The sequence below is a fragment of the Heliangelus exortis genome, chromosome 1 (assembly GCF_036169615.1).
Source record: "Heliangelus exortis chromosome 1, bHelExo1.hap1, whole genome shotgun sequence".
In the NCBI taxonomy this organism is placed as follows: Eukaryota; Metazoa; Chordata; class Aves; order Apodiformes; family Trochilidae; genus Heliangelus; species Heliangelus exortis.
Window position 1 is genome coordinate 120,755,703 of NC_092422.1, and position 27,008 is coordinate 120,782,710.

The window sequence follows — 27,008 nt, forward strand, 5'->3', positions numbered from 1 at the left end:
TGAGAGAGAATTTGGCAGTGAAGACTGAGGAAAAAAGGACTGAAGTCTGTCCTTGGTCTCATCTCTAGTGAGCCTGGTTTTATCCTCTTCTGCTTTTGAGCCTAGTTTAAAGCTCTCTCAGTGAGGGCAGCTAAGTCCTGTGAGAAGATCCTTTTCCCATGCTTAGATAGGTGTAACCCATCCCTTGCCAGGAGGCTCTGGTGATGAGAAAGAAGTGGAGAAATTGGTGAAATGTGTATGTGTGAAAAGGAGGGAGGAGAAAATCAATGGCAGAAAGACACCCTGATGGGAAAGACTGTACTGAGAGAAGACAAGAAAAAATTTGCAAGTGTCTAACCACAGGGTCCAGAGTGGTCCAGATTCCAGTCCCCAGTTCTGCATTTCTAGGTGAGGTTTGCACATTCTCAAACATACATATCAGGAAACTACACTTGGAAATTATGAGGATGATATGGGGAGTGTGAGCATAGAGTGAATATATACTGAGTGAGGAAGAACAGAAACAAGAAAAGGACAAGGGAAGCAGAGTGGGTATGAATTAAAAACTGCACAGTATGAAGGTGAAAATGAACACACAGTAAGGGTGAAATGGAGCTGAAAGTTTCGAAAGCAGGGAGAAAAAATGAGGGAGGGAAGCAGAGCCGGAGAGGATCCAAGTATGAAAGAGAGAACAAGAACACTTATGTTGTCTCCACCCACTCTTATTGCAGATATGGAGAAAATGGAGGAAACATTTGTGGCCTCATCAACAGGGGAAGGAATGAAGGTGATCAACATGGTGCAGTATGAGGACTCACAGAGACTGAGCAACTCAGCAGTGAAGAATCTGTTGTTAGATCTGGCTCTTCCCCTGTTCACTGGCAGCACAGTGCTCTTTTTTTATGTGTGATATGAAGCACAAAATAATTTCTATGGTCATGGATGGTAGCAATTTGAACATCTACTTGTGCTTGATGATCACCTACTAGGTAGCACGGATTCTCTTCAGCATCTGTATTTCAGGGAACTTGCAAGACTTGAGGTCAAGGACAGAGGCTTTGTACACATATTGAAAGTATTTTCTTCTTTCCTTGAGAAACACAATAAATTCTTAGTCTGAGATGCATTCAATTTTTTTCGAAGTCTCCCTCTTTGCACTCCTCATGTTTTTTGTGTAAAAACCATAGGAATAATAATAAACAAGAACTGATTCAACTCATCAACTTCAAGAGTGATTCTGTGTCTTAAACAGAATATACATAAATTTGTCATATATTGTATGAACAAGAAAAAAATGCACATTCTAGGGCACTGTACCCCCATACACTTAACAAGACAGATATAAGAAAAGTTAAATACTCCTCAAAATATAGACTGTCAATAGCTTTTTCTTTTTCTATATATTAGAAAGAAGCTAAGTAGTCTCAGTACATGGAAATGCATTATACACAAGGTCTGATACAATATTAATTGCTGTTAGCATCTAAAAGGAAGACAGTCTGGCCATGCTGCTACAACAAAATTGATTAAACAAGTGGAGGAAGACAGTTTTTTTTTTTTTCTCTGAGGCAAACACTTTATTAATATTTTAATTAATGAAAACAAAATATCTGAACATTCTGTTCTTGGAAAATAGTTTGCTGCATTGGTCAGTACTTGGAAAGGATTAACAGTTTATTACGATTTTCACAATGTTTAGAATGCTTTTGGAATAAGGGATGTTTCTCCTTTCTATCATCTATTCCACAGAAAACCCCTAAGCAGCCAATATAATAAGTAAAATAAAAATACTCCCATAATCAAGAACAGTTTTAAGATTACGCAAAGAGTAGGAATATTTTGTATACATATTAACTTTGGTAAGTTTTAGAACACTGGTATAAATTTTCTAATTATCAGAATCTGAAATGGATGTAATTATTAGGTTGCTCTTGAGAATGTGTATTAAGCGCTTTTACTGCTATCCTAAAATATAATCTTCTTCCTCTAAAGTAAATAAATACATAAAATTCAATTTCAAGTAGAAAGTAAAATCCTACAGCAGCTGTAGTCTTCTGTTTGGATGGTACATACAGATTTAGGGATAAGAGAACTTTTTATGAGGGAGAAAACCAGGCTCAGGTCAGAGAAGTTCCAGGGATTTTAATTGTTCAGTCTTCAGAGACTTCAACAGAACCTTGTGACTGTCCCATGCTCCACCCTCAACCATATCCTCAACCCTAAATGGAGACTGAAAAATTAAGATCTTTTTTCTTGAAAAGGAAAGATTGTATGTTCCCAGCTCCCAATACCCCTCCCATCAATAGGAATACTTCTCTCCTTCCTCTTTTGTCTCTTAGGAGTTTTGCTGATGGAACAGAACAGAAAAGGCCTTCAGTAGCCTTCAGTATTAAGTGCCTTACCTCTCAGCCTAGAAGCTGGAGCCTTTCCTATTCCCTTCCTCCATTTCTTGGCAGAAGAGAATTCTTTACTCTCTGGTAAATGGCATGTGTGATGTGCATAGTAACTTACTGTAAGAGCCAGTCTTACATGGACAAGTATTAGAGCTCCAGCTTATTGCCCTGTCTATTCAACATGACTGTGAGTCTGTTAAAGCAGATGGGGAAATGCACTGAACAAAGGTACTAAAAATTTAACAATCCTTCTGTTTACAACTCCTCAGAAGTTCTTGCCCAGCACAGACTTTCTACCTTGGGACATGGCTGTCACATCTGGGAAAAAGTGCTGGAAGCATTAGGAGGAGACCCTCTCCCCTTGTGAGCTCAGTTTAAGAATTTTGCTACCATCAGCTGCTGATGAAAGGATAACAAGAAGAGGAAGGTAGAGGAGTGAATAAGAGCACCCTAAAGGCCCTCAGAAGATGGTCATACTTTCATGGTTCAGACCTTCCTCTCTCTTGTATTGTATCTCTCTTCCTCCTTTTCAGTGTAGATCACCAGATGTGGCACTTGTTGTCTGGATTCATTGGAGATCCACTGAAACAGTGGAAGTGCTTTGCAAAATCCTGGCTATTGCTAACAGGCCCACAGACACGAAGTGGCAAGGGACTGTGTGGATCAGTGTTTAGGGAAGATTGTAGTTTCTCAGGATCCTGGTATCCACACATTGCCTGAAAGGAAGCAAAACAGAAAAGTCAGTTTGGCTGAAAGTCCTCATGTGAACATTAGGTATCCCCCTGACTCAGAAGAACTGGTGGGAAGAGTATGTAACTTTAATAGTATTAAAATGGAAATCCAAGTCTCCACTTGAGATTAGTGTTGAGATTACAACATTACGTCATTGACAAGTGACACAGTAGCTGCCAGATAGCCTCTGAAATGCAAATCTTGCCACCAAGATCCAATAATCTCTGATTTTAGAACATGTCATTACATGCATAAAACTTTTCCCTTTGCACAATTACAGTGACTTACAGGGATGTGACTTTTCTGAGCACAGAAATCCATTCTCTGTCATGGGGAAATCAACTGCACAACTATGCACAGATGCACAAATATCTACAAATCCATAAACCAGGTTTCCACAGAAATCTTGAATTACGTGTGCATGTACTTCTAATTCTAATTCTTTATGTACAAGTAACTTCTAAAATCTTTTTTTATACTATCAGTCACTCAGACTGACATGACATCTAGACACCATGACAGAGGCAGAAGGAAGAGATTATGAGGTACATCTTTTCCAGTAAAATACCACTTTCTGTGTGTAAGATTGCTCACAACAGCAAAGTAGTATTTAGAAAGTCAATGAAACATTGTTTCCCTGATACAACTTGTCTGCTACAGATTAATTTTAGTAGATTTCAGAGCCTTGTAAAACAGCTCTTTGTATATTTCAGAGCTTTTCAGGCAGGCCTTTTGTTTGTTTTGAGATTCATAACAGGCTAGAGTCCCTCTATGTAAATTTCAGCTTTCTAAACCAGATTCTGGATCTCCCAGAAAGATCATTCTCAGTTCTGTAAAAATGTGAAAGACAATGTAGATGAGAGGTACACTACTAGACTAGAATTCATTACATGAGCAAAACTGAGGTAGAAAAGTTGATCATGTGAAAGTCCAATATTAGGTAAATCCTCTTCTTTGTGCTTTTTCAGCCAATTCTTATAGGCCTGTGGAGAGAGAAAATTAATAACAATAAGTCACCTTTCAGTAGCGTCCCAAAACCACGTCTTCTATCAGTGAAATATATCAATCTGATACAATACCAAAGTATCAATATATATCAATGTATCAATCTGGTATCATCTGATATTTATTATATATTTAATAAATTAGCAAGTCTCTATATGTCTTGCCTCACTCTGATGCTTGACATGACCCTACTAGCTATAAGATGGTAGAATCACAACATAACTCCTTGGCTTCCCTTTTCAGACACTACCACAAAAACATCATCATAAGAGAACATGTGGTGACTGTACTATGAAGATGACTTTCAAAGAAAGTCACAAATACTTGAATAAAAATATTCAAAACCTCCCAACACTCTTCCTGCAAAAATGTAGCAAGTACCATCTGAGACACAGATATCTCAGAGAACCCTGCACTCAGTAACTAAACTGCTGAACTACCGCCTCAGAAAATGAAAAATACTCTCTAGATTGAAGTGTTGATAAAAACATGATTATGGAGTAATTTTACTACCACACAGAATCCTGGTTCATGTCTCATCTTAGTTCATCAAGTATAACATAAACATATAAATAATAACATGCTTTTGTAAACATGACAAATTGCAAAACAAAGAAAGGTCCACCCAAGAATTGGTGAAGGGGACAAGCGGTTTTACATGGAAGTAATGAGGTTATGAGCAAAGCTTTGTGTGTCTGGAAGAGCAGAGGAATGCACGGATACAGGCATGCCAAGAAATCTGAAATTGGAGCAGCCTGAAGGAGAGGGATGCAGCAGAGCAACCTTGTGAAATCTTGGTGGCAGCTGCGTTGTGTGGAGAGAGACTCTGAGATTAGAGAGGTGAGTAGATTAAAATACCTGGTAAGCGATGGTGAGCCCTCCAGTGTCAGCTGTGTTCTCCAACAGTGTAAAAGTGCCATTCACCTTATAGCTGTAGCTTTCATACTGCTCAATCAAGCAGTCTGTAGATTTCTGTAGTGCACTTCTGTCACATGTAGGACAGCCCCCAGGCAGCACTGTGGGTAAAAAAAAATATATCCTAGAAAGTAAACATATTTCTGGAATTCATCTGTAGTCCTCATATTAATCACTGAGTCATCTTAGTAGTCAGCATGACCTGGAATGGGTTTCCCCTCAGATTCACCTGCATTAATATTATATGTATACACCAACATAGGAACCAGGATTTAAGATCCTCTGAAGGAAAGTAGAGGAGTAAACAAAGACCGCAGTCGATACCCACCATAGCCATAGAACATATGAAGAAGTTCATGTGCCATGAAGACACCAATGGCTCCAAAGTTCACAGCACTGAAAAACAAACATTAAAAAAGTGCTTTTGAAAAGAAAAAGAGAGCAGGTGAGCATTCATTATAGCCACTGAGCACAACTGTGGGCTGCACAGGAGCATTCTAGTCTGAGAGCACACAGAAGGACTTCCTTTTTATTATCTCTCACACGAGGTACACTGTGAAAATGCAAATACAAGTGTAAATTACTCTACTGATGCTTAACATTTTACTATGGTCTTGAATTAAGTATTTCTAGCCAATAAGCCATCACAATAATGAAGAGTCTGTGACTGAGATTCTGCCTTTACTGACTGACATATATTGTGTTTATGTCCATATTTATTCACTACTGGATAAAATGCTGCAGAAACAAGTGCAATGGCAATCATAAGAGATGGTTGGAGAAGCAATCTTGCAACAGTTGTCCAGCAAAAAATGATAGTTAAAACTGGCAAAGCAAATTAAAATCATAAAGGTTTGACAACAGTTACTCAGGCCTAGCACTGGTTATCTTGTTTCAAGCAAGAGATTCTACTAGAGATCTCCAGCACTTCTTTCCAATCAGAATTTCTATGATTTTATAGATGTAGGCACAGATGTAAGAGTACACTCAAAATGCATTTCCATGATATGAAATGCGGGGCTCATTCTTTCTATACATGCACTGATTAATGTTGCCAAAGCATGAGATTATTGTTCTAGATCAGTGTTACACCACTGGGAACACAGTAGGAAGTGACAAGAACTCATCTTCTCATAGAACTGCTCTTTCAGAAGCTTTGTAGCTCATAACTTCTTACTGTTGCCCAGAGAAATTGTGGATGCCTCATAACTGGAAATGGTCAAGATCAGGTTGGATGGGGCTTTGAGCAATCTGATCCAGTGAAAGCTGTCCCTGCTTATGGCACGAGGTTGGTCTAGAGGGCTTTAGAAGTCCCTTCCAACCCAAACGTTGCTGATTCTATAACAATTGTACTACTTTTCTGACTTGTTTTAAGTTATCTTCACAGTCATCTGAATTGGCTTTTGTCAGTAAAGTTTAAACTTTACAACATCATCTGAGAAAATTCTATTGTGACAACTCACCTAAAGCTGATCAAGTTTGACTACTCAACTGGGATGACAGTGAGAAAAACCAACAGTTTTAAAACCAGTTTTACCAACACTGAACACAAAAGGAATAAGAAGCTGCAGACACTTTTTCAGTGAGAAAGAATACAGTGAAAGCCCATACTACTGGAAAGAGCATTTTTTTTCATTCTTCTTTTGAATGGACTAGAAGATACTGTATAAGTAGAGGTAGAAGATTACCATGGAAAAAATAATTATATTTAACTGAGACATGTTTCTTTCAAACTGCAGTCTGAAATTATGATTCAAGAACATAACAGGATGGTCTATAGAAGTGTCATTGTTGCAGGGGAAGAGAGCATTAAAAATGCATTTGCTTATTGGAAAAGTTTTCTGTTAAAAAAGGAAGATAAGAACTGTGTTTGATCAGTTTGAAAAAGACTTCTCACATGAAGTTGCTCTGTAAGGGTCCTATTTTTTCTGGGTTAGATTTCAGGAATTCTTGAAATCTGGAAAGTGAGGCAAAGGTGAAATGTCTTCTATGCCCTTTTGCTTTGAAGTAATAGTATATATGTCTCACTTTAGTCTTACCTAGATTCTGATTTTGCTCCAGCAGAGTGCACCAGATCACACTCTTTGAGAATTCCTAAGTCAGTATCCATATGGCTTTAGAAAATGTTATTACTCCTGCCCCCCCCGCCCTCCTTTACTGTGTCTTTCTGGGATGCAGTAAGAAAAAGAAGTTAAAGAGACCCATCAAGATTATTTCTGGAAACATGATTAAGACAAGGCACTACATTCAGTTCCATCTCTGCAGCCCTTCCATACCTGGGAAACTCCATGTGGAAAAAAGGGCTGCGGAACATTCCAGCTGGGAAGACCACGGTGTGGTGCCTTATTGAGTAGTATGAATGCACAGCCCAGGGAGACACATGCCAGCTGGAAGAAGAAAAAAAGAAATGAGAGAATGTACTGAGTCCTCATCTCATGTCTTGCTCCTTTCCTCCACTGGGGATGTAGAAATGGTCTACTCAGTAAAAGTGCTCATAAAAGCAGCAGCAAATTATGAAGTGCATCTTAGTGAGTAACCTTAGTTAAAAGTATAATAAACCTTCACTTGTGTACAGATGGTCAGAGTTAGTAGCTTACCTTTCATACACATGAAGAGATTTACCCTCACAAGTTCCCTATCAAGTAAGACAGGATTAATAACCTCCTGTAAAGTCCTGCACAGAGTACTCTTCAGGCAGTGGAAAGTCCCAAACATGCCTGTCAATGCTGCCTGCCTTCTATAGCATCCACCTTTGAGGTGACTCTGCAGGCATTCATGCCATCACTGTGCTTTGCTTTGCTGCAAAGTTCAGGAAAACCATCTGTCTCCCTTACTCAAGGGTCCATGGGCAAAAAAGTTTCCCTTTTTTTCAGGAGCTTAGGGCTCCCCCAGTAGTATTTTTATTTCATAGCTTGGGTTTAGGCTGAATAAAAGACAAGCTGCCAGATTCAAGGAGTGGTTTTGTTTTGTTTTGTTTAAACAGGATGCAGCAATGCAGAGTTGCAGCAAAGGACAATAGCACCTTGCCTTGCATCAGGAGAAGTGTTGCCAGCAAGTCCAAAGAGGTGATTATGCCCCTCTATGAAGGACTTGTGAAACCACATCTAGAAGTACTGTGTCCAGTCCCAACCTCATCCCCTGCTTGCCCTCCCACTCCTTCCCCTGTAAAAGAGAGGTATAGGCATACAACTGGACACAGTTCTGAGGGATCTGCTCTGGCTTATCCTGCTTTGAGGCTGGACTAGACAATATCCACAGGACCCTTCCAGCCCCAGTTAGGATCACATAAGATTAAACCAGAATCATGAACTGTTAAATTTTTCAGACTGGTGTCTGACACTTACTTATCCTGTGAATGATGCTGAAGGAGTTTTAAGTAGGAATTTTCCCTCAGTACATTCAAGCAAGCCACCACATTGAGCAAAAATGTGTCTTCATTTATCTCCAACTGCAGGAAAAGACAGGATATGTGACTGACACAGGGCATGAGTGAGGGATGGACAGTATGAGAAAGAGAAAAGATCCATGAGTCAAAAAAAGAGTTAATCAAAAGACAAGCTGATGAACATTTGTGTTATTTTCTCTGCCAGTTTTAAAGACCTTCAATTTAAAATGAGACAGGAATGCTATCTGCAAGCCAAACAGAAGATACAAGCAAGTCACAATCAATCTCTTATTAGGTCAGCCACTTTAAATAGGAGACAGCATAGGCAGCTATACAGAAGCAATAGGTAACTGTTCTCTGGGCTCTTATGTTCCTAGAAAATGAACAGTAGGAAATGTGCACGGCTCTGGAGGTCACAGACTCTAAGCAGCAGGTAAGACAGCAGTTGGTACAGGTAAACTGCCCATAATGAGGCAGGCATGTTTACATTGTATAGCTCACATTCTGGTATTCCAGGTTCACTTTGGCAGTCTGGAGTATGTGAGCTGGATAGCCAATCTCCACTTGTAATTCAGAAACCTAAAATAATAATAAACAAATAAATTAACAAACAGAAACATGACCAAGAGGAGGCTTTACACTCTAGAAGTCTTTTTAAAACTGTTTCTGAACAACCTAAATATGATCTGTGAATCAGACCTTCAAAATTACTTCTACTGTTTCAACAAGACATCTTTATAGTTTCTAACTTCTCTAGATGTATAGAACTGAATTGTATCTCAATACAATTAACTCAGAGTATCCTTGGGCAAACACTGAGCCTCTTTATTCCTCCATACCATATGTGTGTGATGTCCCTTATTGACCATCACACTGATGGACACCTACAATTTTCAGTGTGCGTAAGGCATCTATTTTAGATTTGTGCCTGTAGAAGCAAGTAGGAATATGTGAAGGTGCAGGCCCCTTCTATTCCTTCTCCAAAGGCTTCATCAAAAGGAAAGCCTCTGTAACTTCTGCCTTCTGCACGCACCAGTGCTTTAGCCTCTTGGCGGGTCTGTTCATCCATCCACTCCACGTGATTCAGTTGGCCATAAAGGGCATCTCGGATCTCAGAGAACATCTGCTCAGCCTGACAGGGAGAGAAGAAGGTAGGGTCAGAACTGCAGAAAACCATTGCCCAGGCTTAGCAACCATCTTCCTATGTTCCAGCAATTTAACCACAAACAATGGGGTGTTTCCCAGTTGTTCCTCTTGTGATGACAGAGGAGGTTTCAACAATTATTTGGGCTTAAGCTATTGGGAATCCAGTGGTTCCTCACAGGGCTCACCGTTCTCTCCCACACACCTTTTCATCTTGCTTCTCACAGGAACTAAAAAGGAAACATAATTCTTTTCCATTCAGATCCTGTTAGGCTTTGAATAGACCAAATGATTGCCCCACTTCTTCAGTGAAATGAAAATTCAGTATCCACAAGTATTTCATGCTGGTGTCTCCCTGTCTGACATTATGGCAACCTGAATCTCTTCACAAAATTATGTTTTGTTCATCAGCTTTGCACTTCACTAGAAATAGTCGAAGATTTCCCATTAACTTCTATTTGGGTTACTTTTGTCACTTTCTTACACACTACAAACTCTTCATAAATATTAACTTCCTCCAAATGGAAAAGGAACACTGGTCATCAAAGGAAAAAAAGCATCTTTTCCACACTGCAGACAGGTGTTACTTTTACTATGGACCCACTCAGAATGACTTGACACTGATTTATTTCTGTACAACTGGTCATATGATGGCTTAATTGCTTTGCAAAATCTTATTTAATTATATCAGGTTGGTGATGAGTACTGTTAACACTAACTCACTGCAGGAAGCACACTGATTTTGCATGTATCTGTAGGTCTGTCTTAGGCATTGGTGCTGCACACATGATTTTCTAACAGTTAAGATAAAGATAATAAGTGGTATTTTAGCGCTGATTATTCTAGCAACAACAGCATTATTTTGTTCTGACATCTTTCATTCCCAAAAAAGGAAGGGAAGTGCATAAATACAGGAATATGTAAAAAGGTATAAAAGCTACACATGATTTTCCTGCTTTGAAGTGGTCTTAAGTTGGCAAGTCATGAGTTATGAGGGGTTATGAGGGTTATAAGAATGAATACCTACACGTTTCTTGGTCTGCTGAGGGAAGATTTCCTGCACAATCATCTCCCCTAGAACTGGCTCAAAGAAAGAGCTTGTGTCAGTCAAGCACTTCCTCCAGCGCTCAGCTGGGATCTGTAAGAACAGAGAAAGAAACAGAAACACATGAGACTCAGGACAAAGAGATGGGAAGACAGTAAAAAGATATGTAAATGCAATCAGTGGCCTATACGTTCTTATCTAAAAATGACACCAGTAAATTATACATAGTCTCATTTAAGCTACTTCAGAAAAGTTTAATCAAGTGAAACATTGAATTTCTTGAGTTACTCTACTTATTTTCACACAAGATTCATATTCTAGCTGAGACAAACACATAGAAGGTGACCATCTATCTGTTGTTCCCTACCCAATGATATAGTGCACTTCTCTCTCTAAAGGTGTGTCATGTCTACTCCCACATTTCTTTGATATAAGGGAAGCATTTAATGACCTGGTGAGAGTGGTTTTCCCCTCCATATCTAAGAAACTCCATATAGACAAGGCTTCAAGAGAACATCCAGAAAGTGTGTCTAGGATGTTCAGCTGCCAGACAGTCTGAAGAAGATGGTTAAAGGCTAACTCACCATCCTAGATCCCATTTTTCCATAAAGAATCTCAGATAGCTCCAGGCGTGCATCTTGGAATCGACTGTCCAGGGCTGGAGACAGATTCCCAACCAGACAAACAATCATATAAATGTGAAGGACCCTGTAGGAAAATGCCATTTAAGAGACTGAAGATTAAAGTGTGGTCACCATAAACACAGAAGAATTGCAAGTGTCAAGAGGAGTAATTTGAAGCAGAGGAATCCTAGTGAGCTGAAAAATTACAAAAAAGGTATTCTGAATGGGCTATGACTGGGGATATCAAAGGAGGATGATTTGAAGGGGCAACCATGTCAATCATGACTTGACGTGAGCCAACCAGTCTCTCCCCAGAACACCATGAAGAGTCAAAGGGTAACTGTCTGCTGGAGAATAGGATTCTTTATGGCAAGAAGGAGGGAAAGCAGTGTTAGGACTGGATGAAACTTATTATGGAGTATTTTGAGGGGTCTGTTAGATTCCGTGAGGCTTATTATGGAATGTTTATTAGAAGGACCAAATGCAGGGGAAAGGAAGGTTCGTGATGGTCTGGTGGGAATGTGCATGGGAAAATGGAGAGGAAAGGTGGTAAGAGTTGTTGGTTGAACATAAATTTTTGGCTTGCCAGGACATCTGTCAAATTGAGCCCTGCACACAGTCACCAGAATGTCCTAGCTTACTAAATGGTATTCATAAGTAACATTCTACTCTCTGTGTGGAGGGCTGGGACTGGATACCAGAGAGACAAGGAGACTACTAGAGGGACTTTGGTTCAAGCTAGGTGTTGGAAAGAGCGGGGTTCTGGGAACTGGCTATTGGAGGGGCTAGAAGTTTGGACCAGCTACTGGAGAGAGCTGTTTGTAAGTTTGTAACAGAAGAGACCAGAGTACCAGCTAGGGCTGCAAGACTCAGGGGCTCATTTATCCAGGCTTCCAGCACCTATGGACAGCAGGGGATCTGTGGTCAGCTTCCAGACAGACTGAATACTTAAGACCAGCTATTGGAGTGATCCATATTGTGTATATATTTCACTAGTATAAACCCATCTTGATCAGCTAGAGGGAAGGAACAGGATCAACACTGTTCATGTTTGTATGAGCACTAAGACTGGGTGGGTGCCTGCCAGTAGTGGCCCCATGTTCCATCTCCACTGATCTGTGAAACACATGCCCATATTTCTGCATGTGTCCATAGATGGGACCTGCATGTGCAGGTTTATTGGTAGTATATGCCAAACCTGTGGATGTAAAGCCACAGCAGCCCTGCAATAGATAGGCTACTGGACTATCAGCAGCCTATCAGAGAATCCTTTAATTTATGGTATCTGAAGTTAATATTTCTTGAGACATGAACATCTACAGCCATAGATACTGATTCCTACCTTTCCTTGGGCCATTGCTGGATGAGCTGTGACATGCCTTGTAAGTAATCCATGTCATGCACTGCTATTGGTTGAGAGAGGTTCATTGGCATAGGATGGAAGACAGCCTGGAGACATGACAGCCAGTCAATAGCAGGTGCCTTTTCCTGTAAGTAAAACAAAGCTTGCATGCTGAACTAAGAATCTAAATTGACTGACAAGGAATAACAGGGAAACTCTGATAGTCTCTCTACTCATTAGCACATACATTCAGCACGTTAAGCTGTTTTTATGATTACAGTAGAAAGGGAGAACTGACTTTTTAAAATTGAATTAGCACTGTGGAGGTGAGGGTTGTAGGCCTGAAAAATCCAACTGCTGTCAAGAAAAGACTGCAAGTTAATAAGTTATTTAAAGCTCAACAGCCTCCAAGTGTAAGCAGCAAGAAAATGGCATCTAGACAGTGTATCTCACATCTCTTTCAATCTGGATCTTCAGCAGGTGTAATTATGTTGCTCAAGTGCTGAGGCACAGATACCTGTAGCTCTCCAATGGTAGTGCGAAAGAACAGCATCCCCTTCTGCTGTCTTTCCTGCAGTGGAGTCACAACTCGCTGGAGGTTAGAGATGAAGGACAAGGTAAGGGAAAAGCAATCAGTGAAATCATCCTGTGGCCTTCCAAGTAGGCCCCCCAGTTTCTCCAGATATGAGAGATACACACGAAGAACCTGCAATACAGAGCACATGACCATTGGGAGAAACATGACTGTAAATCAGTAAACCCTATTCATCCATTCATCCATCCATCCATCTATCTATCCATCCAACCATCCATCCTGACCATATAAGCTTTAGTCTTTCAAAATGACTGCAGCCTTTTCCCTAAAACTGTGTTTTTCACTGCAACATCCTTATGGAATACAGTTCTTCCTGTGGAATATAGTTCGCCAGGTACAGCTCCTCTATCAGTGACGAGCACCGAATTCCCCAAATGTTATTTTTGTCCCAGTTTACAATTATATTAAATACCAGAATCATTTTAGATACTTAAGTCTGCCATCCCTAGTGTCAAATGAGAAACAGTGAAGTGATATAATAAACCAATATTTTTGATGGATTTTCTTGCTTCTATATTCATGAAGTATCGAAGGAATGCTTGTGATGGGTACACAGGTTTACTTTCTTTGAGGACTATCCTGAAAGACCCAGAAGGAAATCATGTTCATTTTTATAAAGTTAAAAAAATGAAAGAGCTGTGATGAAATTAACTTTGTTTCAGTAACACCAAGGTCAAAGAGCTTGTTTCCTCAGCTTAGGTTAAAACATTTTAAAGTAACTTAAAAAATGCTAGCTACCCCTTCCCCAACACAAGGATTTTAAGTTACAAAGCCTTAAGAGCAACAAGAGTATTTTTTTAAACATTCATTCAATGTGAAACCTAGAGAAAAACTCTAGAAAGGGTCATGTTACTTAGCAAATACAAATTAAAACTAGCATTACAAGTTTTAAACCTGGCATCTAAAAATGGTCTACATTTTACAAACTACCTTTTTCAAAAAGTAGAGAGTTTTGTACATAAGTTTTTCTGGACACATTTTCAGAAGTCCCTGACCATAACCTATTGAAACAGACCACTTTGAACCTGGAGGCAGTTCAAGGAGATCCCTACACCAAACAGCTGTTTTTACCTTTCATCAGCCTCTGATATGTTACCTTAGGATAATTTTTCTCTTTGAATTTACTCTCAGGTGGAATCTCAAACTCAGGATGGTCAATCTGCAGACAGGAGTAAAAGCAAAACATATCGCTATTTCCAGAAACACAAATGGATATACAAAGATATGCTCAACAGGTTTTCTTACTTTCTGTATCACAGAATTTGAAATGTTAATAAATTGCTTTACTTTGGGAAAATGTTTTCTAAGTAATTTTTGTGGATCCATCATATCTTGCAGCTTATTTACAAACTGGTAACAAATCTGCAGTGAATGATATTCAAATGTAACCCATGTTAAATACTTCTACATGGTGCACTGGTTTAAATCTCTTCATATTAGCTAACGAGGTATTAGATTTTAGATTGGTACTGAAAACAGTGTTGATAACAAAGAGATGTGTTAGTTTCTGCTAAGCAGTGCTTACATGGAGTCAAGAGGAGGACAACTGGGCTGGTGAAGGGACTCGAGCACAGATCCTATGAGGAGAGGCTGAGGGAGCTGGGGCTGTTCAGCCTGGAGAAGAGGAGGCTCAGAGGAGACCTCATTGCTCTCTACAACTCCCTGAAAGGAGGGTGTAGCCAGAGGGGGGTTGGTCTCTTCTCCCAGGCAACCCTCAGCAAGACAAGAGGGCACGGTCTCAAGTTGTGCCAGGGGAGGTTTAGGTTGGATATTAGAAAGAATTTCTTTACTGAGAGGGTGATCAAGCATTGGAATGGGCTGCCCCAGGAAGTGGTGGATTCTCCATCCCTGGAGATATTTAAAAAGAGACTGGATGTGGCACTCAGTGCCATGGGCTGGTAACCGCAGTGGTAGTGGATCAAGGGTTGGACTTGATGATCTCTGAGGTCCCTTCCAACCCAGCCAATTCCATGATTCTATGATTCTAAGACTATTCCTCACACTGTCCCACCAGCAAGTAGACTGGGGGTGCACAAGAAGTTGGGAAGGGACAGAGCTGGGACAGCTGACCAAAGGGATAGCCCATACCATGAGACATTGCACTCAGCAATGAATGTGAAGGTGGTTCACATTCAGGAACAGGAACAATGAAGGCTGAAGGAGGTTGTTGAGGGCTGCCATTGCTTAGGAAGTGTCTGGGCAATGATTGCTTGGTGGTGAATAATCAAGGTGTTTGGTTTTTTGCATCGCTTATATTTCTTTTCCTTCTGCCTTTCCTTTCCTTTTCCCTTCCCTCCTTTCCTCCCTCCTTCTATCCTCCCTTCTCTTCCTCTTCTCCCTTCCTTTCTCCTTGCCTTCCCTCCTGCCTTGCCTGTCTTGTCTGCCTGCCTTGTCTGCCTTGCTTCCTTGCCCCCTCCCACCCTCACTTCTTCCCTTTCTCCCTCCCTCTGGCTTTCTTGCTTGCTTGTGTTTATAAAGCTGTCTTTTTCTCAACCCATGACTTTTTGCACTTATGCCCTTGTGATTTTCTCTTCATCCAACTGGGTGGAAGACTGACCAAGATGCTTGGAGGACCTGAACAACTGCGTAAGTGTGGTGCTTAGTTGTCTACCAGGTCTAAATCAAAATACTGAGCTGTACACTACCTGTATCAGACATTTAGCACTTAACACTCTATTATTGTACTAACCACACCCATGGACATAAAAAGAATCCCACTTTTCCACACTGTAGTACATTCTACACTGTCAGGCAGAGGGGCGAGAGAAAATAAGCAATTAATTCTTCCTCATCTGCTTGTTTTCCAGAAATGCTTTTTTAATGTAATAGCATCAAGAAGTTTAACTGAAATATAGGAAAGCTTTCTTCAGAGAAGAACATAAGCTTAACTTGGACTGTGTAACTGACTCTTTACTCCCATTGCATCCTGATCATTTCCTTTCTTTAGTTCACTCACCTGAATAATATTGGTGTTGTGGTCAAAAGGACTAGGTCCTACATGGACTCTGAAAAAGGGGAAGGTGCCGTATCTGCCCATGAGAGTCTGAAGAGTTTCATTAAAACTTTTTGCTTTCCCCGTACCTGTGATACTCCATCCACCAACCTGGAAAGGGAGAGACAGAGAACGACACCATGTGAGAAAATCACTCATTTGATTCACATTTTTAATTTTTTTTTTTCATACCTATGAACTCAGTTATTATGACCACTGAGAAGCAACAAAGCAAATAGCAACAGGAGAAACTCTAAGATTTCTACAGATTTCTGTTGGTTTTAAAATTTCCTGTCCTTTTCACTTAAGCCAAGCAACAAAATGCAACACGACACAAGGAGAGAGAATCATTAGTATCAACAGAACACAGTATCCAGAAAAAAAACCAGAAGGAGAGAAGAAAGTGGTGTCATTTTTCTAAAGCCATTCAGAAGGACCACCAGGGATCAGTTATTACAGTCCCACCTCCCTGACAACCAGATTCACAGGTGGGCCTACAGTCAATGTTCCTTCTGGTGGAAGGTTCTTCATCCTCCTTGGAGAAAGGGCACAGATGCTCTTTGCTGTCAGGAAGATATACAGCCCTACCTGGCAATGAGAGGACTGTCTCAGAATGCTAAAGAGAAGCATTTTCCTCTTTGAACAAGCTCTCTTGAAGCCTGGGCCAGTGGAATGCCATCAGATCTCAGACACAAAAATTTTGCCCATTTTGCAAGGTGTTCCCTGATATGTAAGTCAGATCCTATGCAACAGAGCTTCTGAGATTAAAAGATCCTTCTGCATTCTTGGTTGTTTTACATTCCTAAAGTAATATGCAAGGTCATTCAAGTACCTGATGTCAGAAAATCAAATCTTGAAACAACATTTAAAGCTAGAAGATTTATACTTGGAAGCTGTGCTGTGAGCCATGCTTATTTCAGTTCCCAATCCTCACAAAATTCCATCAGGTGGGACCATATGACCATAAATTCACACTTCCCATTTACCTGGTGGAATTATCTTCTAGAAGGAAGAGGTAATGGCACAAACACTTGCCTGATTTAGGAGGTCCTTCAATGGTTGAGTTCCTTGGGATTCTATCCGTTGGGTATCCATGCAGGAGCGATAGAACTGGACTGCCTTCTCCTTAGCTGAGCCTCTTAACCCAGACTGTGAGCCCTCTAAGTAAAGAGAAATTAAAAACTACAAAAGTGGTAGTACCAAAAAAAAAAAAAAAAAAAAAAAAAAAAGAATATTATACTGTACTTTCAGTCAGAACAGTTTAATAAATACATTCATACTTTCTAAAGTCACCCAGAACAAGAGATCTTCTACTGCCATGACTCTTCCCGAGGCCAAATACTTAAGTTTTTTTTCAGGAAAGCAGAAGTACAATGGAAAGGTGGTGCTTTCTTCCAGGACACATGTCCAGAATGGACATTCAGACAAGCACATCAACTAGAGCAACAGAATTATTTGGGTTACAGTCAGAATTCTAAAGTGTGACTTTCATCTGTTATACTTGACAAGGGGAACTGAAACATTAAAAATGCAGCTATTGTAATAAAACATGCTCAAGAATAAATCTGCAGCTGTAATGGTAAAAGAAGGAGTAGAATGGACTCAGTTCCTGTTAGGAATGATTGTGCTCTCAGTTATTAGTATCCTCAGCTCTGACCAAGAAAGATGCTGAAATTAACATACCAATCATCTATCCCTACCTAAAAGCCTTTTCAGGATCAGCTGGTTTTCTTCCAACAACACATCGAATACATTTAGTGATTCTTCTGTGGTTCTGCTTGTCTGTTTGCTTTTCCAGCTACCACAGGCATATTTGTAGAAATCCTCACAGGGATCTACAGTGTCATTCCTAGAATTCAGGAGTCTGGACAACAGTGTCAGTCTTTGCTCGGCATCACAGGATCCTGGGCAGGAAGTAAATAGAAGAGAGCTGAGCAGTGACAGTGGAGAGTGAGAGGAACCCCAACCAAAACAAGTACACAAGCAAACAAACAAAAAAAGGCAAACATAAAAAGTGTTGAACTTCTTGTAAATTTCTAGTGAATATGGAACAAAGTATGTTTCATCTTTCAATTCACAAGAAGATTGCCTTTGCTCTTTGTAAGTGAGATTCTTTAAATAGAGGCCAGGTAATCAGAGTCCAGACGTGGTTCATACTATCTACCCAGTCACATGTTGGATTATTCTGCCTTCTCAGTGTATTTTCTCTGAATCAGTCAAATTTGGCCAAGCAGCTGATGGTGTCAACACATGAAGAAAAAGAAGGACATAACATATTAAAAAGTATGGAAATAAGTGGAAAATGTGAAGGGAGATCTTCAAGCATGTATGCATTTCTCATATATGACATTTGTTAAAAACTTTCTAGCAAAAACTTTCTAGCACATCTTGCTTTAATTTAAAACTCTATCTAAACTGCTGCCAGTCACTGGGTATGTGTTCTCATTTTGCTTCAATGTCTTGTATCAACATGATACAGATTAATTTCTTACTGAAATAAGTAATTTGTAAATTAAAGTAAGACTTTGCATACTACGATTTCAACAGCTGATATAGGAGGAGGCAGGAAGAGTGGAAATAGACCAGATCTAAACAAGCCACTCTTCTTTGGTCTCTACAGTTAGTGGTCTCTAACACACAACAGGGGCTGAAGAAAGTGTTAGGTTAAGAGTCACTAATGTTTATCTTGTGGCAGGGAATGTCTCTATCCACCAATGTAAAAGCACCTTCAGTACTGAGCATTTCATATGCATAAACATGGACAATTTTGCAGACAATTGTTTAGAAAATTTGAAATGCAAATCAACGTTTCTGGTCTATACTCACTCCCCCATTAGCAAGAGATTATGACTCTCCCTTCTAAACTATGACTGAATTGGTCTATGCTAAAAAAGTAGGACTGGTCTTACTGACTCAGAGATGGAAAGGTGGAGGGGGAGCTCCAAATCGCAGATTCAGTTGTTTGCTGGAGAGAACTACAGTCAGAGCACGACACAATGATGAGATGCAAGAAAATGTAATGTTCTCCCTCAAAACTGGGGCCAGGTATGTTAAATGGCAGGCAGAGAAGGAGGACAGGTATGGGGATCTCTCCCCACTAAAAAGGCAGAACAGTGTCCCTTTTCTACTACTGGTGTTAGAATTCTTTGAGATTCTGAAAGTCTGATTCTTAACACAGATGCTAAGCCTAATACACAATGAAGAGAGAAAGGGAGCTCACAGATAGGGTGAAGAGGAAGCAATGAAAAGAATATTCCGTATTATACCTAGACCACAAGTCATCATGATGTATGTGATAAGTAGTGTAAAGCCAAGGAGAGTACCAAGAAGAAGTGTACACAGAAGTAGGCTTTTCCCCTGAAGACATCGTTTGCTCTTTGCACCTGTTTTCAGCTCCTGGTCACAAGTCTGAAGAGAGAAAAATAAGACAAACAGAAAAAAAAAAAAAAAAATCGTATTAATGTTAACACTGGTCACACACTCCATCTTCCATCTAATCTTCTAGAAAATTACCCACAAGACTAGTTCCAGAATGACAACAGTTATGCAAGTCACCTATGTGACTGTAATGCTGGGGTCCTTCTCATCTCTTTAATTTCCCTTTTTTTTCCATCTGTATGTTACAATGTTATGAATTACCCATCAAAAACTCAGTTTGCCACAAGGAGGCTTGTCCCTCCATAGTTCCTTCTGATTTATGGATTCACGTTGCATATACCTCCAGAAGATACCAAAGCCTTTCTGAACTTTTAAAGCTAATAACTACAACTGGTGGTTCTTTATTCTGTTACATCTAACAACCTGAGCACTAATTTCAGATCTCTCAGGAAGTGACTCATACATCCTAAGACCTTTAGTCTGGTTCAAGCGGGAGAAAAGATTTGCTCTATTCTAAAAACTGCAGTAAGCTGTAAGACACAGAGAAGTTCTTATACACAGAGAGGTCTTATCTCACATAAATGTAATTGTGGTCATAACCTAGGTCTGCCTTTTTAGTCAGTGGACAAGGCTAAGGTGGAGAGGGCTAAGCCCTTAGCTTCTATGTTAGACATCTCTCTAAAATATGAAGCATCCTTTAGAGTTACGTGGTTTTTTTTCCACTGACTGCAAAGGAAGCTAGAGGACTATGTTAAGACACATCCCTAATGTCTGCCTTGATAAAGTTAAGTAAAATGACGTTTATTCTGCGTGTCCACTTCTTCTACCTATTTTAATGTGCATAAGACCGAAGAGCAGCAGACTACAGGAGAGCTGGCATAGTAATGGATGCTGGTAATGCTAGAAAGGGAAAGAAATTAAAAAAATTAGATGTGGAATAACTGAGTAAGAATATACAGTGAGGAAAAGAAGGTAGAGGGGGAAAAAAAAGAAGGTAATGGAAGGATGAGGGATAAAGAAATCATATAGCAAGCAAGGAGTAAATCTCATAGGTGTGAAAACTGATGGAAATGCTACTTTGAGAATCTTGCATGCTAGTGTTAGGGCCTGGCTGTGACTGTCCCCACAGCCTCCCTGTGCTCTGGGTCTTGGAGCTCCTTGATAAAAAGCCAGAAGTAGTCTCAGTAAAGGTGCCCATTCACCATTTGAGAGCTCCTTTTTTGCTGCTCTCATGCATGACCTCCATCTGAGCTATGCTGCAGCAGCAGCCATGCCTCAGACTGGCAATGTATCCCAATAATCTGGATCCTGACCTTAACCTACAGACTTGATTCTGTAGGTTTGACCTTGGGCCTCCCTCATCACAATGGATTTTTCTGGCAACCTATACTCTTGGTTGACCCTGGCTACTGTCACCAAATCTGCTCTACCCCTCCTCAATTCCTGTACTGTGAGGGTGTACTCCTTGCTGGGAAAGTCATCATTTCTTGTCTGCCTCATCATGACTCAGGTTGTAGATTTTCTTCCCTTGTCTGGCCTTACATGCAGCAGCTAAACTGTGTTTGTCACCACGTTCAATATCTATCTTCTTTGCTTCAAAAACTGAAACCAAAAATCTTTACAAAATTCACACGAAGAAATTAAGCAAAATCCTACAAGAATTAAGTACTTCACAGAATATTCCTGTTCACCTGAGGAAAGGCTGAGGAAATTAATGAGTTTGCTGTTAATTATCTGGCCTAATGTGCTATGTACAAGTCATTCACAAAAACATGAACAAAACAGAAAACACAGAAAGAAATAGAACAGATCTCATAATTCTGTATCTTTCAAATGTGCATTTTATTTGTCATTAACAGTAGGCTCTCAAAAGCATACATCCGCTTACTTTACTCATGGGAATGGCTAACAAGGGTTAAATACCTAACTGCTTTTCTCCCTTTAAAAACTTATTCTCTAGACTTCTTTAGGCAGGATACAAAATAAGCAGGTGGAGAGCAAGTACATACAAGTTAATCCTGGCATTAAAAGATGCTGGATACAGAACATGACCATACTGGCAAAATACAGTGTTGAAAATATAAAGAAGGAAATTCAAATTCCTTTCACACAACCCTGTTATTAAAAAATTAACTTTTACTCCTCAAGTATAGAATGAGTCATGGGCCAATAGTGTGGTAGGGAAGTGAGTTTAAGAAAACTGGTTGGGTGAAGAGTAAAAAGGAAAATTATTCGTCAACATTTTGGTCCTCATCTCTCACCACACAGAAGAGAGTGAATGATTTACATTCACAATGCTCCTGTCTTCTCTGCTGCAATACACTTCTTGGTTTTCACACTGAAAACCTGGCCTATTCCTGCTATTCCTGCCACATGCAGTATATGGAATAAACAAGAGGAGTTGGGAGATCTGCATATGCCTCCAGGGCTGTGGTTTCACTGGCATCACAGACCCCTGGTGGGATGAGTCCTATGACTGGAGTGTAAGAAGAAAAGGATACAGGCTCTTTGATAGGACAGACAGGGAAGACAAGGAGGGAGGGTCATCCTCTATGTGAAACACCAGCATGAAGCTCTGCCTGTGGATGGACAAGGAGCCACCTGGAAGGTTATTGGTCGGGATTAAAGGGAGAGCAGGGACAGGGAACATTACAGTAGGGGTCTGCTAGAGGCCACTGGACCAGGAAGACTGAGTGGGTGAGTCCCTTCGTAGATAGATATGAATAGCCACCTCTTCACAAGCCCTGGATCTCATGGGGAATTTTCATCACCCTGGTTGGAAGGACAACACAGCCGAGCATAAGCAATCCAGGAGGCTTCTGGAATGCACTGATGATAATTTCCATCTCCAAATGATAGAAGAATTAATGAAAAAAGGTGCTACACTAGACCTTGTTCTTACCAATAGGGAGTGGCTGGTGGGGAATGTAAAACTTAAGGGCAGCCTTGGCTATGGTGACCATGAAATGGTGCAGATCCTTAAGGCAGTGAGGAGCATGCACAGCAAGCTCACTACCCTGGTGTTCAGGAGAGTAGACTTTGGCCTCTTCAGAGAACTGCTTTCTTGAGTACCATGAGTTAAAGCCTTGGAGGGAAGAGGAGGCCAAGAAAGTTAAAGTCAATGACTGGTTAAAGTCAATGATTACCTTCTCCAAACTCAGGAGTGATGCATGCCAACAAAGAGGAAGCCAGGTAAAAGTGCCAGGAGGACGTATGGATGCACGGATAAAGCAGGAGCTCCTGGACACACTCAGAGACAAAACGGAAGCCTACAGAGGGTGGAAGCACAGCTAGGTAGCCTGGTAGGAATACAGAGAAATTTTCCAAGCAACAAGGGACCAGGCTAGGAAAGCAAGTGATAGTGGTTTAATCTGGAAGAGGCTAGATTTAGAACAGTTGTTAGGAAGAAATTCTCCAGTGTGAGGTTGGTGAGACACTGGCACAAGTCACCCAGGGAAGCTGTGGCTGCCCCTTCCCTGGAAGTATTCAAGGCCAGGCTGGATGGGGCTTGGAGCAACCTGGTTTAGTGGGATGTGTCCCTGTCCATGCAAGGGGGTTGGAACTGGATGATCTTTAAGGTCCCTTCCAACCCAAACTATTCTGTGATTCCATGAAAAATGTGTAATTTTAAATTTTTTTAATTTTTTTCTTAAAACAGCTTAAAGAAATCTAGACAAATACCTGCTCGTTTAAATACCTGGGCTATATCCCTGTCAGATTGTTTATCTAGTATGCACTTCACTTTTATGCCACAGATGGACTAAGTGGTTCACATAACACAGGCACTAAAATACAGAGCCCTTCCTAATTAAGTCACCCTTGGTCAGGGAAGTGTGGATTTATGGAACTGGAAGTGGAATAGGGAAAGTTCCAGGGCACAGGATGCAGGAACATTACCTAGCTTGCAGGAAGCCGAATCACTTTAATTGTGGTATATTTAGAGGCCTGGTTGCCTCATCTAGTATGCTCCATACAAACAGACAAGTGAATAGTTTGAGCAAGCCTGTGGAAAAGGATAAAGAGTCTTTAATCTCTAAAGAGCGTTTTCATACAAACCTCACTTATGAGTAAGTGAGCAGAATCATCGGTATTTGCATGAAGATGAATGCAATTTCCATTACAGTTTCAGGTCTTTCATGATTTTAAGAATGTGCAAATGCTCAAATTAAAATGGCCTTGCTGTAGCTGTGAGATCAAATGTCTGCATAATGATGGTCTATGAAGTGATACTTCAGTGAATTCTGATTGTCACTAACTGTAAATTGTCACTTTTAATTTATATGGAATGTAAAAGCTGACTTACAATTTTCCTCAATTACAAAATGTATAATTCCAAATTTTTGCTCTATGTCAGTCACCCTATTCAAACGCAAATATCACCTAGGACAGCCTCATCTTTAGTTATCACTAAAGAAAGAACTATTTGATACAACTAAATCAGCCAAATAATTTTATTTTGCTTCACAAATTATTTCTTTCTGCTTGCGAGGCACTTCTGAATTCTGCTGGGAGGCTGAAGTTCCTCATCCTAATACTTCCTCACCTTGCACTTTTCCTGTGTTTAATGCTCGTGCATAAAATTAAATATCTAACTTTTAGGCTAATAAAGTAAATTAAACTAAAGAGATCCAAGGCAGCAAACATTGAATTTATTTTTCATAACTATTTACGAGAAAAATTAGGGGTATTATTTCTCAACCAGTATATAATTAATGAATTACTGACTTCAACTGCTACCCAAATTGTGTTTACCACATTAGTCATGTGGATGACATGTTTTCAGATTAATGCCCTGATACTCACAAAATTTTCAATGTTTTCCTAAATTCATCTTTTGTCAGCAAATGACTGAAGACCATAAATTAAGCATAAATTAAATTCCATTTGAGAAATTATATTTTGCTTGTCTTCAAAAGTTAGTGCCTGCTAACATGAAAAAACAAATAGAAAGTCTGATGAATTATATTCTGGACTATTAAAAGGCAGAAGTATAACCATGACCAAAAAATATTTGAAATTATGATTGTCATCTGATGTTTATCACATAAAAATATGACAATGGATATACAAGCCAAACATTTCTGCAAATTTTTCATCCAGAAAAATGCAGGCAAGATAATTTATGAAGTGACTGCTTGCCTTACAGCCTCAGCTCTTGCAATCCTGAACAGCCCCCAATGTAATAAAACATGCCCATTAATTTTTTATACTAGTTATTTACAAAGAAAACTATTTATCACTGTTGCTTTTCAACATTTTGTGAATTTCAGCAGTCCTGAGTTAGCAGTTCAGTTCAATGTGATTTGTCTGTCAATAAGCAATTAACACTTTACTAGTTAATATATATATTAACATAGTTATAGTTATATATATAATTAATATATATGACATCAAATTAGAAAAATGACACTGTACTACACTGGGAGTAATTAGGCCTACCATGTCACTCTCACATTTAGAAAACTATGCCACTTTTACCTGCAGTTATTTGTGAGGAAAAAGTTTGCACATTTCTGCTGAAGCCCTTCCTAATTTGTTTAAAAATGGGGATACAACAAATTAAGAGGCAAATAATCAGACTGTTCTTGTTGTTATTATTACTGCTGCTTGTTGGCCAGAGCTCTGGACACAGCCTCAGAATGTCCATTAGGACGGGTAACAAGAAGGGGAAGAACACCCAAAATCCTCGCACCACACACCCTACTCCAGTAATTCTGAGACCCAGACAAGCCCCTTCTGGATAAAACTGCCAAAACACAGTTTTGACACTTCTCCAGTTCCCTGGGGCAATGAACGGGGTAACTGTGCCAGGAAAAGGGAAAGAGAGGGGCTCAACAAAGGTACCTCAGCGAGACTGCAAGGCAGATCCATTTCCTTACCTCTGTAAGTGTTGTCATCCCTGTCCCTGTGCCGGCTCTGCCTCTGTGGTTGCCACAGCAGTCAGCTCTGTTTACTTGCTCACTATCAGTCTGCCGTGCCGAAACACACTTCGAAGCTCAGAGACAATCTCTTCTTCCCAGCTTGGCTGTTTGCTCTGGGGAGGAGGAAAAGAGAGGAAAAACTCTGAGAAAAACGCCCTTAAAGAAAATCAGAGGGAGGGAAATGGATGCATTTCTACAACTCCCCACCCACCTCCTCCTCCTAACACCTCTGCTTCTCATAAAACTGTGGTTTTTTGTTCCCTTCTGACACTGATGTCTCTTTCTGGCTCTTGGAGCTGAACTGAAATCTCCTGGAACAGAAGAATGTGATTCCCTATCTCCCCCGGCCTCTTCTCAACTATTTGCTTTTCTCTCCAGCAGCCTTACTCCCCTACCCACCCAACAAGCCTGTTTAGGTCTGATACTCTCACTGCTAATAACCTGTTTCAACCTGCTGCTCTGTGGCCTGGAGGCCTCTGACTATTGCCAGATAGCAAGGATTATGGATCTAGTACTCCTCCTCCTGCAAAACAAAGGACAATGTGCAGATTTTTCTTTCTGCTCTCTCTCATCTGCATCCAAAAGTCCATTCAAAGGGGAGCACAAATCCACTTCTGATTGTTTCTCTTTTGCATTTGGAGACAAAATTTAAACAATTCACTATTGATTCTACCTAAAATTGCTCATTGTTTCTCAGGTAGTGGCCAGCCCCTGTTTCTTTGCTTCCTTAAGGATGTATATTGGAAGGTTTTGGGAGCGAAGTCTCTGTGCTTTGAGGAGGGAGAAGCAGGATCACTTCCCAGAGACATTAAAAAATTAGTTGTGGATGTTGGAAGTTGAGAACCTTCAGAAGTGGCAGATGGGTACTGAGAGATGTTGGAGACCAGTTTGTTGTCAGCTTCCAAAAAAAAAAAAAAAATGAACAGAGTATCAAGAACTGCTTACCTCACCATCTTGCTAGTTTCTCAGGAGAATATGATGTCTTGATTCACTACCTGAAGATAATTAGATATCTGTTCAGTTGTCCAGAGCTTACTAAATCTTTGATGTCTATCCTCAAGTAAAAATCTTCTTTACATCTTCATCAATTTGATTTTTTCCCTATTCCTGTAATGGTTGCATAATTTCTCAACATCTAAGATTATACTGTGACAACAGACTTCTTAATATGGCTGAAACTAGTTATCTACTCCTTGTTCTTTCTACCTCCCACGTCACTAGTAGCTATGTCAATCATCTCTAAATACTGTAATAATGTCTCTGAATACAGCAAAAATGTTCCTTGCACACATTTCTTTCCTTGCAATGGATCACTTCCCTTCAGCCTAACATTAGGATCCTATTTGCAAGTACTTGTTGCATAAATGATTTAGATTAAACTTAGTGGAAGTAACAAGACACTGCTCTGTAGTCCCAAGTGTTGCATCACTGTGAAGATCATTACTGTGATCCTTACTCTCCAACAGATACGGAGATGCTTTGTTCATTATGGCCTAAATTAATTTACAGCTAGTTAATTCCCAAATCTTTGTGGAAAATGCCACATTTGCCTTTGAGCTT

General features: G+C 40.1%; 1 protein-coding gene across 6 annotated transcripts; it reads right to left on the reverse strand.

Annotated features, from left to right (window-relative positions):
* Positions 1 to 1,036: 1,036 nt before the first annotated feature.
* KEL (Kell metallo-endopeptidase (Kell blood group)) lies at positions 1,037 to 25,852 on the reverse strand. 6 transcript variants are annotated; one of them, XM_071762887.1, is made up of 21 exons: positions 25,660 to 25,849; positions 25,407 to 25,559; positions 23,425 to 23,530; positions 19,416 to 19,557; positions 19,059 to 19,124; positions 17,850 to 18,053; positions 17,185 to 17,309; positions 16,114 to 16,260; positions 14,254 to 14,316; positions 13,080 to 13,268; positions 12,563 to 12,708; positions 11,182 to 11,305; positions 10,580 to 10,690; positions 9,443 to 9,541; positions 8,911 to 8,988; positions 8,369 to 8,472; positions 7,301 to 7,411; positions 5,353 to 5,420; positions 4,968 to 5,125; positions 3,995 to 4,087; positions 1,037 to 3,088 (listed from the first exon to the last, which is right to left on the reverse strand). In XM_071762887.1, exons 7-21 carry the CDS (start codon positions 17,242 to 17,244, stop codon positions 2,912 to 2,914), a joined length of 1,728 nt encoding a protein of 575 aa, XP_071618988.1. In that variant the 5' UTR covers positions 17,245 to 17,309; positions 17,850 to 18,053; positions 19,059 to 19,124; positions 19,416 to 19,557; positions 23,425 to 23,530; positions 25,407 to 25,559; positions 25,660 to 25,849; the 3' UTR covers positions 1,037 to 2,911. The 6 variants fall into 6 exon arrangements, with proteins under 6 accessions (XP_071618988.1, XP_071618995.1, XP_071618970.1 ...); XM_071762894.1 differs by having other exon boundaries at positions 17,185 to 17,331; XM_071762869.1 differs by lacking the exon at positions 19,059 to 19,124 and having other exon boundaries at positions 25,660 to 25,851.
* Positions 25,853 to 27,008: the final 1,156 nt, after the last annotated feature.

Coding starts and splice junctions, on each gene's coding strand:
- KEL (XM_071762853.1), bottom strand. Junction 7,412..8,368: donor CAGCATCATTCACAGGATAA/GTAAGTGTCAGA, acceptor TTCTTCTTCCAG/CTGGCATGTGTCTCCCTGGG. Junction 5,126..5,352: donor TCATATGTTCTATGGCTATG/GTGGGTATCGAC, acceptor TTTTACCCACAG/TGCTGCCTGGGGGCTGTCCT.